At 34.1% G+C, this 13,292-nt stretch overlaps 1 protein-coding gene across 5 annotated transcripts in view; it reads right to left on the bottom strand.

Annotated features, from left to right (window-relative positions):
- Positions 1–13,292, bottom strand: part of LOC106458519 (zinc transporter ZIP14-like) — a 64,996-nt gene that overhangs the window by 36,314 nt on the left and 15,390 nt on the right. For all 5 annotated transcript variants that reach the window (XM_022384757.1, XM_022384754.1, XM_022384758.1 and 2 more), the window contains 2 exons: positions 7,428–7,597; positions 5,504–5,629 (listed from right to left, as the gene is read on the bottom strand). In XM_022384757.1, the coding sequence (XP_022240465.1) occupies positions 5,504–5,629; positions 7,428–7,597 (296 nt within the window). The remainder of the gene's footprint in view (positions 1–5,503; positions 5,630–7,427; positions 7,598–13,292) is intronic.

Genomic DNA, 13,292 nt, shown 5'->3' with positions numbered 1-13,292 from the left:
TGTTGTTTCTAAATATTAAATAATAACTTGCGAGTGTGATAAATTTTCATGTACAAAGTTCAAGATTATAAAAAAAAACTTAATTCTAAATTATTGAAGTCTGAAGATACGATTGGCTTTCCTTGCTTTCATATTTGTTTACCACCTTATATTTTGAGACACAAATTTTAAAGCCAATTTTAAACATTGGTTCTAACTACATTATAATAATTTAAACTCCAAAATATTTTAGAATTGGTATTTAATCATTTTCCAACATTTATTTGCAAAATAAAAAAAAATTTTCAATCTGAAATTTTATATTTTTTCACAGCCTTGAATGCATTTGTCAATTTTATACAAACTTTTCTGTCCCATCCCAAATAACAGTTTCATCTTGGCTAAGAAACTACAGAACATATTATACACTTCTTTACTTTTAAGCATTTCCCTCATATTTTTCTGCTTATTTTTTGTACTGGCTTTAGTTGCCATATACCTATGACATTTTAAGTGGTTTAGTCATATACTAATAAAACATGGCTTTGGAAACAGCTATAAATTAAATTTAGGTATGATTGGATACAACAAGAATTAAGACTTTTCAAATCACAGTACAATAAATAAAGTGGTTTGAGCAGTAAAGTAAGGTTTTGTTGGAAAGTTTCTACTCAGAACTCCTGTAACATTGACTAATGGCATTCAATGGGGAGTTCTGAAGACTTGGGAACTTCTTATGATTTCTTTAAAAATTATTTTCTTTCATGAACAAAAGTTACAGAAGTTAACATTTTCCTTATCTGAAAATGCATTTATGATAGATACTCACCTCCACATAAAGAATAGCTAAATCCTTTGCACATCTGCTTATGAGATTTTCATGTCACTATCTTTGAACTAACTCCCACCTAAAAATCATGTTCAATGTGAACTGTACTAGTATATGATGACATCATCATGCAATGATAGCCCTCCACCTATATGAGGGCCACACAACTTTCTTATACTCAAAATAACTTCATTCATTCAATGATGAGGCAAGAAGAAAGTACACCAGATATTGGGAGGATGGTTGGGAAAGTATGCAGAGGTATCTATCAGAAATACATTTTTAGGTAGGGAAAACTTTAACTTCTGAGACAATACGTACTTATGCACAAAAAATAGGTAGAACCTCGCAAAGAAATAGTGGAGGGGCTAGTGCAAACATTAATCCTAGATGAGCTTCTCTTCACAACCAGGTGTACTCTTCCCCCAAAAAAGAAACAGAGGGGAAGGCAAAATAACACCAAGTGTTGCAGGGCTGGGTGCAATTTTATCATGACCAATTGAGCTCTCAAACACAAGTAGTCAGTGAGCCAAGAAGTGTAGTGTGGTTAGGACATGATCAGACCATACAATGTCTCATCTTGACTCAACTTGCCAGACAAAAGACAGGAGTGACAAACCCTTCCCTCTGCAGAAAGGGCACACTAGCTGTTTGAAGGCTGCCCTGCATTATATAGACAGTGCCACCACCACCATCCTACTTCCAATTTTATTGTGCTGTACACAATCAGTGAGGAACTCTCCAAGGTCCACCATTCCAACAGCTAGGAGCTGGTAAGGGGCAAAGGTCTCCTGTTTTCCACTTGAAGAGGGGGGGGGGGAATTCATGTTGGAGAAACTTGGAGAAGTGCCTGGATTTCCACTGAACACCAGTCAGAAAGGTCTTTTCCAGGAGACAGTGCAATATGTGACCACAAAACCCTATTTTTAAAAGCCTGCAAGTGCGAGCCGAAGAATAGGACAGTAACTTCCCTGGTGCCGGATTTTTCCATGATAGTCTATGGAATGATACAGTCTGGATTTGGCAACTGAATAATTTTAATACCACAAGGATGCCTATACTAGTCGTACAGAACAACCCTACCTCAACAGTGGGCAATGATAAAGTTAGGGTGGATGAGTTGAGCACTTTATGTTAACCATGGCCTGAGGATTTTGGAAAATAATAATATCCTGGAAGGTAGCACTAGCCACTTGGTGGAATCCTATATAAGGACAAAGAAAATGTACTTACCCTTCTCAAAGACAGTATCTAGTTTTATTGAAAAACAGAGATTGGAGGGAGTCAAAATCCCCTAGAAGACAAAACAATTAGATAACAAAGATAATGGGAGATGAATGTGTCTGGATTGATCCACATGCCAGTCAAAATTAGATGCAAGAGAGTGAGACAGTAGATGAATCTAATGTGACAAAATGTGAAAAGATTACCTTCTTGAGCAGCCTAAGTCTTAGCAAGAAAGGCCTAGTCTGGACAGAGTAAGTAAGTAAATACAGTGAAAGAGAGTGCAGGAACCATCAATGTCACATACATCCAAATGATGATAACCACAGATGAGAAGAAGAAGAAAACATATCTTCAGAGAAAGAAGGTATAATGAACATGCAACAAACAGCTCAAATGGAGCACATGGAAGAATGTATAAAACCACGTCAAGGTCCCAGTCAGTCATGGGAGTAGGTCGAGTTGGTCAGTGAAAAAGGAAAGATCAGAACAAAGTGGAGATGATAGGATAAACCTGACAGTAATGGTAAAGGCAAATTGTAGTTGATAAAGGCACCCAAGAACCGGCAGGAATGGAAATCAACAATCCATGGTTGAACAATCATGTGAAAAGAGCCGAAAAGTGAAACACAGTATGACAGCCTGGAAGAAAAAGGCTGATGGATCAACATTGAAAATCTTGGCACTTCTGTTGATAGGCAGACAGAGATGAAGGATGATAGGAATGGGATAAGTAAAAGGCTGCACAGATGGAGAGTCCAGCATTGCAGGCAATGGGCTGGACAAATCCTACATGTGAAGTTGAAGTGACAACACCGCTAGGTGAAAGACATGGTTGGAGAAAGAGTGTGGGAATGAGGCAGAGAAAGAGGGTACCTGATCATCAGTTGATGAAGTAAAGGAAATTGGGGTTGTGCCAGCCAAACAGGCACCACAAACAGGATCTGAAAAGGAATACTGCATATCAAAACAAGGAGACAAGAGAAATAGGCATACAGAAAAAGGTAAGACCAGCCCGAACTGAGAACATCGACCATCAGAGCCAAAGGATAAAGAACTAGGGACCCAAAGAGGAAAAGTTTGGTGTTGAGAATAGCAAAGGCACTGATGAGAGGTTTGCCCAACTGAAATTGAACCCAATGAAAAACCTGAGGAAGATGAGGCTACTCCATAATTAGAAACCTGTCTGGCTGAGAGAGGTGATCAACCATCAAGTTCAGACTTATGGAACATGAAAAGCTGTGAGATGAACCCAATGAGAATAAGTATAAAATACCATGTCTATTTCATGTAAACAGAGTCCTAGAACAGGTACCCTCTGATAGTTGATATACGAAAATATTGTGGAATTTTCAAAGCAGCCAATCCAACAGTAGAGGGAGGAAACAGGATAAGCTTTATTGGATGGTAATAAGTTCAAGAATGTTGATGTGCAATGAACAATCCTCTGGAGCCCACATGTCCACATTCATGTAGTCATTTGGAGATACCTTCCCAACCCTGACAGTGAGGCATTGAGGAAGAAATAGAAACTCAGTCAGGGTGGCAAGGAGGATACCTACCATATAGTTGGCACATTTGAGCTGCCAAGATAAAACCTTGAGAAAAGGAGAATGGAAGCCCCAAACTGAGGACAACAGATCTTGAGAAAGATTCCACTGGTCTGACAATTTCCACTGGAAGAGGATATGTATATGCAGCCTAAATGAACGAGTAGTTCAAAGGAAGCCAGAGCTCTTAAAAGAAAAATAACCTCATTTACAGGGTGTAAAAGAAAAGCACAAACCTTAGTGACAAAACATTCTATTGCTCTTAAACAAAGTGGTGAAGGCTGAGCTCAAGTGGGATGGGAGTTGAAAACACACGTAGATGTACAAAAAATAGAGCAGTCATAGGAAAAGGTTTGGAAAGCTTGACAAGCTAGCCTAGCCAAGCAGCCTCCTGCAAAATAATGAAGATGTGAGAGAAGTTCTCTTGAGAAAGGGTGAGGAGAGATCAAACATCCATGTAATAATGAAACCTCCGCCCCAGTCTGTGAACAAGATATGCGAATGCCCCCATGACTCAATTAAGGAGATAAAGGGCAGATACAATGCCAAGAAGAAGAACACAGTACTGAAAAATCCAATCCGATGGACAAAACAAAGAAAATGTCTGGAGTACAGTGCATTCAGAATATGTAAGATGGTGTCTAAAAGATGATCTTGATCATCTACAGTCCAGGTGAAAAGAACCACCAGTAAGAAAAGAAACCCTCCATACAGAGCTGAGAGACAATACAAAACTAGCTGAGAGAGGATAGGTCGATACTAGTTTCTAGCTTTCTTGAAAAACCACAAAAATATGAGAGGAATAACCAGGTGTGGGCTAAACACCCTCTCATTGGCATTCTTGGCTAAGAGATCTGAGAGTACATACTCAAGACAATGAAGAAAAGGGGGAACAGAAGGAGGAAGAAAGGATATGGGTAGGTGGTAAAGAGAGGTGGAGATTTAACTCGTGTGTAAAAACCTGAATAACCTATCTATCAGATGAAAACAGAGACAATGAGTCACCAGTAACCACTAGACGCAGGTCTCTTGTTAGAAACATCCACACTACCAAGGAATGAACTGGAAGTTATCATCATTTAAAATATTATAATGTTGGGTAATCATCAAATTGTTTTTTTTTTTAGAAACCATGATGGTTATATGAAACACAAACTCTAAACAAAGTAAACTTGAACAAAATTAATTCAGTTGTAAACACTCCCAAACTTCAAGTAACTGATTAAAATTTTTAGAACATATCCATTCTACACAACACTAAGGAAAATAATGAAGTTAATTCAAACAAAATTACTTAGGGGGAGCTACTGTGCAAGGAGGTTGTGTTGCCGTTCTGTTTGTGGAGGGCTATTTTCACAGGAAGATGACATCATGCACTAACACAGTTCATGTTAAACACATTTTTTTAGGTGAGAGGTAACTCATGGCTAGTGACATTCAAATCTCATAAGCAGGTGAGGTATAAACTTGGAAACCATATTTAGAAACAAAATTTCAATCAATATACAAACAATTTGAAGCTTTCTTGTTTTCAACTCTTGCTTCAGAGTACATACAATCACTGTTTTCGAAAAATTTGATTTTTCTTTTGTCTTTCCATCAAAGTAAAAATAGTGTTTCCAAACACTTTAATCAACTGAAAGTATTATAGGCACACTTCTTTCAAACCTAAGATCTGATAAGCCTATTCACACAAACACAAAAAATCCATATACTAGATATATTTCTTCACACCTAAAGGGAAAATGAATTCAGATCACATTCTATATTATTCATCACTAATTTTTCAGCTACTTATATGCTGTTGATGTATCTCAATGCAGATTTCTTAAGCTTACCACAAACAATTTAATGTATAGCTTTTACTACTGCCTATTCAGTGTAATAATTCCATTAGTATTATTCACACATATACATGTACCTTTTTCACCTGTATGATGATCTTCATAAATCGTTCACTCAAGAAGAAAAGGTAGATTCCACCAAATATTATGATTGATTTCCACAAGTAATCATGTTCATTGTTTTCACCAAGCAAATTGAAAGCCTGTAACACAACACTAGTTTTGTTTTTCTTTGATAGTAAAAGTATTTTCAGAAGAGAAAAAAAAGTATATTTTTCACCAAAATTTTCTTCAGGAATAATAGGTTATTTTAATTTACATCTACAAACACAGAAATAATCTGTATATGTTACAATGTAATAGCATAACTTGTTAGTACTTAACAATCAAAAAAAGGTAAATGTAATTTTAGTTCGATCATTACTTGGTTTTCAGGAGTATATAAAACATTCTGTTACCTATTAGTGGTTATTTTTTAGAATTTATCATGTATGTAAATATTGCATAATAATACCTGAAAAAATAGATGCTCTTTCAAACGAAATAAAAAGTAAAATTTATAAAAATCTGTTTTAGAATACAAATAACATTAATCTGTTACTAAACGGGGAATGTTTGGAATGCTCCGTGACTAACTGTATCATAGGTTGAAGACTGAGATGAACATTTAATAATATCAATAACATACAAATGACTATCAAATATTTCTTAATAATTTATGAAAATATAAAAGGATTAAATGATTAACATTTTTGATCTCTTTCTTTTCACTGCTTGGTCCTCTATTCTTTTAAGGTAAATTAAAGAATGAGTAGCATTACTAACTCATCCTGTACCAGACAGATCATAAAATGAGTCTACTAAAGGCATGCCATCTACACAAAGTACTGGTATTTCAATTATATCTAACAAAGCATGAAAAATGTCAACTTACAAAATTGATATTATCTTACACTCTTCAGTTGAGAAAATTATCAGTGATTCTAATAGTTCTAGTGCATGAAAAATGTTCACTTGAAACATGGATAACTGAGATGTGTCACTTAAGGAAATTCTTATTAATTTTATAACTAACAGGGCTTTAAGAGTGTCCACTTGCAATGCTGAAAGCATGAAAGCATCTAACACAATGTTTGATCAAAAATTGACAAGAAGTATGTAACATAATAAATCAATACAAAGCAAACTAAGAACCATTAATAACTAGAATGCACTGAATCATCAGTTGGGTACCCTTACTTTTAACAATATTCCTGGACATAATATCAGTAATATACCATAAGATTTGACCAGCTTAGGAGATTTACATTAGTCTTAAATCAATACATTAAGCTAACAATACAAAACAATCTTCATAAGTAGCACAATTAATTCTAAAAAATATTCAAATTAATTTTCAACATTATAATCAATGAGATTAATTTAACAAAATTAATTTTAAAGAAAAATGGAGAATGGTATTATTTGAAAAGTATAAAAAATTGTTTCATCTTTAGATTCAAACAGTTTACAAATGGTGAATATCCAAAAACAAAAAATGATCATTTAAAGATACATAAACAAGTTAAAAATAATAAGTAAAAGAACACCAACTGTCTATATGAATAATTATAAAAACGTTCTGTCACCAATTCCTAAAAACTGAAATTCCAGTATAATCAGATCTCTATAAAATCATCTCAAAAAACAAAAACTGACTTATTCATTCTGGTTTACAACACATTACTGTTTATCTGTACACTCAGTAATAAAGAGGGAAAAAAAATATTTGTGTACATCAAAAGTAACAAAAATAATAAGTTTTACAACTACATAAGCAAAGTAATGCACAAACCAACTTACTTACTTTGAGTAGCATGTTACTTGAGAAGTTGATGGTATATTAATGTCACTTGGGAGAACTACATTAATTCTATATCCAACAGAGTATGCAAAATTTCCACTTGTAGAGTTAATTAATACCTGAGAATAGCTAACAAAACCCAAAGAAAGTGCACTTACCTGAGGAATCAAGTGGAAGACAGCACTTCCCAGCAAACTACCCACGGCTAATCCTTCAAACAACATCAACAATGTTTGGTATACATTCTTGTTCAGTAATGGCAGCAAAATAACACCAACCAAAGAGCAACAACTAATGAGGGTAACGAAAAGGATTCCAAATCCCCACACTAGGATCAGAGAGAAATGCTTCACTTTCATATCAACTCCAAGCATAAAAAAAATTAATGAACTTGACTGGCTATAAACACTTTAAAGTAAAAAATTACAAAGCTAATGAAAGAAAGCAATTTTTTTCCTTCTTTAAGTGTATAATCCATTTATAAATGCAAACTGTTAGGACATTTCAATAACTCCAATGAGCAGAATAATTAATCCATAACTGCAAAATACCAGAACAATTTAATATTTAAAATATGCTGAAACAGTTAATATATTGTTGCGTCAGCGAGGTCACATGACTAGTATCACGCCACTCCTTCTCTCGAACCTTCGGGAATTGTCGAGAGATTACTAGATATAGGGTAGTCTGGTATATATAAGATGATGATAACGTGACGGGACAATGTGTAAGTAGTGAGTAATTGAACTGCAGTCAGATAGTATTGTTGCAGTTGAGCACGTTCGTTGTTATAGAGCAACTGTTGAAAATAAGTGTATTGTAAAGTTGTATTTGAAAAGAATAAACCAGTTTTATTAAGTAAGGAGTTGTGTCGCTAAAGTTTCGTCGGAACGAAGTTACGGGAAATTAAGTAACAAACGGAGACATAACAATATTATCCTTTGCTTGAAGCTTGGATGTTTAGAAAGTTAAATGATTTATGAAAAATCTAAAAATAATAAACCAACATGTTATGTCAAAATAACACATGATTAATATCAATTATTCTGTTGACACATCCACATCTGATTCAAACAAGTACTAAAGATCTAAAACTATGGAGAAAAACAAATACTACTTTTTGAGTGAAACATACAAAATGAAAGGGCCATCAGGTGTTTTCATTTTCTCAATATATTTGCAAATACTGAGGTTTAAGAGACTTTATAAATGTCTTTTGTTTTGTTTTTTTTGACTATATAAACACCATTACAAAACAGCGAGGTGTTCAAACCTTTTCAGTCTAGGATTCCCTTTTGCAAATAATCAACACCCCCCACTTGTCAGGTAACTAAGAATCAACATAGAATAACTGCAGTTCTAGAATAAAATGCTAGTACAACAATGCCATTTATCACTTATTTTGAGTTGTTCCATTATTCTTAAACATTCAATCATAAAACGTTTATAATGCTTACAAATAGGGCTAGTAATACCTTAATGCTTAGCTTGCCTAGACTATGAATCTGAGGGTTCTTGGTTTGCATCTCATTGCCACTAAATATGCATTATACTTTGGAGCTGTGATTGTACTAGAAGACTGATTGTTAAATTAAAATTCCACTACCTGGTCAGACAAAAATAGCCCAAGTTTTGGGTCTTGTTGACCAGCTGCCATCTCTCTAGTTTACCAGTTTGAAATCAGGGATGTCTATGTGTAGCTTTGTTAAAAAAACTGAAACAATCTAAAAAAAATATATTTTACTGTACCACAGTCAGACAGCAAAAAAGAGTGAGAATATGAAGCAACTCACTTTGAATAAATTAGTATTTACAAAAAAATAGAAATTTGTTGCATCCTTTGTGACCTACTTTGGAGGTTTCAGTGGCTCACTATTTTAGAGCTCCTGCTGGAAAACAAGTTCAAGGTGCTGAATATTTTAACCCTCAAATTACATTTTTTCATACAGTTCACTAAAGGTAGGATCCATTTGTTGCATCATATCAAGTAATTTTATGCTTTTGCCTGTTATTCAAATCCAAGACTCAGACATAAGTCACTTATTTCCTGGCTTTGATTTAACAGTGCCCCAAGTCCCCAGTTGGTGTCTTGAAAAATCAGAACAAAAATCATGATCAATATCATACAGAAGTGCCAAAAATTTGTGTGCCTATGGTCTTGAACTCTAAATCTTTTAAACACCTAGCAATGCCTCTGCTTTGACTCAGACTTGAGAATCACTGTTCTCTGAAGAAATTTTCAGAAGTACTGCTTGTGTGGGTCAGCTATACATATAAGACATATGTTTTGTTAAAGATATTACATTCTGACCTTCAAAATTGCTCATTTGACTATTTATATCAACAGTAGCGTGTCAGCTCAGCATTTATGACCATAATGCAAGCACTGGTGGGTTGACATAATGTCTTTATAATGATTAAAATGTTTTAATGTACATGTACTGGACCTCTTGTCTTCACTTCATGATTCTTCCTATGGCAACAACAGCAATTTCTATATTTTGTATGGATTTGAAAATTTATTTGCTTTGTGGTTTCCACTTATGTTTTTGTATAAATTATGTTATTTTAAAAAGCCTAATACTATGTTGGGCCCTCTCTCTTGGGCTATGTTTAACCAAGATAGAAGTTTCAAATTCCTTTATGCACATTTTAATTTGTCCAACATCCTCTCATTCCTCTAGTTTGCCATCAATGATCCATGGGTATCCGCAAGGGGTGGCAAGAGGGGGCACTTGCCTTCACATGGAAAATGAGAAACTATTTTTTCTTTATTCGTTCAGCATATGTATATGGATTTTTTATTCAATTCACAATTTCCCACTACTTTGCCCCCCACCCCATGGAAAATATTTTGCAGATGGCCATGCAATGATCAAGTCTCTCCAGTTCAGTGCCCTTCCCTTCAGCTTAGCTATGGCCCCTTATGTTTTCAGCTGGATCATGTGTTCCTTTGCTCAGTACATGCATCCTATGGGTCTTCATTTCCATTATTATAAGTTGTCTGGCTTCACCTGTTGATTTTTACCTCCACTCTTATTTTGGAGGCCTCTCACCTGGGCTGGTTGGTCTAGCTTTCCAAATCCATTTTGACTCACTCATTTTCTTGTCCACTTAAGGGTTTTTTAAATTGTACAGAAGGGGTTTAATCCTCTCCCACACATATTCATGCCATGGAGATTTTGACACACAAGACACTTTTCTCTTAAATTTTGGATTCTTGTTTCTCTAGGAGCCCCGATTTCTCTCGGTCATACACGTTTACTTCAATGGTTCTGGTAGATCATTGGAAGATGTCTTGCATTCCCTTATCCACTCTTCTGTCTTTACCTTCCTGTATACATCACCCTTTGTGGTGGGTCAATCGCTTAAACCCATCCCAGGATATACCACTCCCTCAACATGGCCCAACTTATATCTTTCCAGTGATGCTTCTCTTTCTGGTTGGGGGTTGATGGTTCTCATCACAACTACTCCCTTCAGAGTCTGGATTCCAGAGAAGAATTATCTGCATATCAACTGACTACAAAATAACTGACCTGGTTTTAACAACAGTGACTTATAAAGAAAGATGTAAGCATTCCAGGTAGAAAGCTGGATAATATTTTTTTATATAAATTGAAAATACTTGATGATATTACATTACTATTTCTATGTCTTTAAGAGTACCTATCATACCCAAAACCAACTACAGGCAGTGAGTGGTAATTGGATCTCGGATGTTGTGAGTTCTAGTAACCCTTATATATCTGTAATTTATTTTCTAGTTTAGTATCTGTTGTTTTCATTATGTCTGATACTTGGAATATCCCCAATGCTCGTGTTATAACTGCAGACATTTTAATAGTTTTCTATAAATTTTATAATTTTATATTGTTTTATTCATTGCAGTTTTGCTGCCATGATCATGTATTTGTTGGCAGATATATCTATAATAAAAAATGTTGAATTTTTATATAATTATCTTCTCGAGGCTGTGCAGATCTGGGTAATTAAATGCCTTGATGTAATACAGTTAGTAGTAAAATATAAACAAGTGGCTATAACAGATAATGCCATAAATGTTCCTTGTTTAATTTTTAAAAAATTATTGTAAAATGTCAACTTGCAATGTCTAGTGATGAGTTTGTTTCAAAATTTTATGCAAAGCTATACAAGGACAATCTGTGCTTTGCTATCCCTAATTTTGAACTAATAAACTGGTAGTGAGGCAATTAGTCAGAAACATTCACTGCAAACTTGTGGGCAGCATTTTTCTGATCAAATACTGGGATTTTACTGTTTATCTTAGAGCACACCAACAGCTCCAGTGCTGAGCTTATTTTTGCTATAATGAGTCAAGAACCATAGACCTTTGGATTTTCAGTCTGAACATGCTAATCATAAGGCCATGTCTGGACCCTCGCAATAAAAACAAAATAAAGAATACTGTATGCATTGTATAAATATACAATACAAAGTATAAGCAATAATTTAGCTATAAGATAAATATGGATTTTTTTCCCCTCTTTCTGTCATAACAAAAGTATTTTCCTTTATATTGTCTTTACTGTGGTCAAGTACACAGATGCTAGTAACCTGCAACATGTGGTAAAATGTGCTCATTAAGTGTAGTGGAGGATAACATTCTTTGCACAGCTGTATTTGAAGCTTCAACTATTTCATGGAGGACCAGCCATAACATTTACACTCAGTGATGAGTCAGGCCTAGCATATATCATACATAATGGCTCAGACAACCTCTACACCATATAACAGAACAGTCATAGCAACTAGACAACTATGGTACATATATTAAGCATAATATATATATATATATATAATCCACGATAGGTCATTCATTATTTTGAGATATAAAAGAAGAAAGATATTTTTAATAGAACTACAGAATTGAATACCATAGCATACTGTAAAGATACAGTAACTCGAAATTCTATCAAAACATAAGCTTCCATATAATCATTTAGTTGTTTGTTTTATAGCACTTTACTTGTAACATGTTTATTTGTCATGGTATATACACCTTTCTCAAGCTGGTGAAAAACATGCTTATAATTAACTTATTTGGTATACCACATCATTATAGGCACTATCATATTTTTAACATTGCATTCTATATCTATTCCCTTAGCAATTTAAGAATTAAAAGGGTACATCATATCACATGTACATTAACCATATTCATGTGTTGTCAGTTTTAGTAGGCTTTCTTTAGTAATTGGCAAAGAACTTGAAAGGAACTTTTCTCACACTTAAATGAAAGCCAGAGTTCTAGATCAAAAGCAACACAGCAAACTACCTTATCTGAAGCATAAATATGTTTTCTTCTGTACATTGATTTAAAAAAACATATGCATATTAATCTCTGTAAATAAAATATATTATCATTTGACATAATATATCTTTCTTGGTTTTAGTCCATTTGTTATAAACACATCAGTCTGCCAAATCTATTTATTGTTTATTGGGGTCAGGATGTTTTCAAGGCAACTAAGTGATAGCATAAAATTAATATAAAAATAAAAACTGTACATATCTCAAGGGACAAAATAATTTCGTGGATTTAATTAACCGAAACTGCTAATCAATACTGAATTTGATTAGGAATTAGCAAATATTGCTTAGCATCTTTTTAACATTCATCATTTTAACACATTATGGTAACTAAATCCAGCAATAAAAGTCTTAACTCTTTGTAAAGACATCCACTAATAAAAATAAATAATTAGTACGATTTTATTCTAATAACACTTTTATTCAGCTTCAAACCATAATAGTTAATTGTACCACACATGGCATTGTAATGAACAAAATACTTCCTGGTATATAATGTAAAACTTCAAAACTGCAAGAAATACCTCTGCAATCAATTAACCAGAGAAAGAAATGACTTGAAGATATTGCAATTGAAGAAGATTGCCACAAATCGTTTTTCAAAATAATCTAGTTTATTTCTTTTTTTTTTTTGTTTTTGGCGAGTACCTTATCTACTCTACTTCAACAACATGGTATCCTTGTACTTT

This window comes from Limulus polyphemus, unplaced genomic scaffold, assembly GCF_000517525.1.
Source record: "Limulus polyphemus unplaced genomic scaffold, Limulus_polyphemus-2.1.2 Scaffold479, whole genome shotgun sequence".
NCBI classification, from domain to species: Eukaryota; Metazoa; Arthropoda; class Merostomata; order Xiphosura; family Limulidae; genus Limulus; species Limulus polyphemus.
The sequence above is the reverse complement of the archived record's forward strand: the minus strand, read 5'-3'. Positions and strand labels throughout refer to the sequence as shown.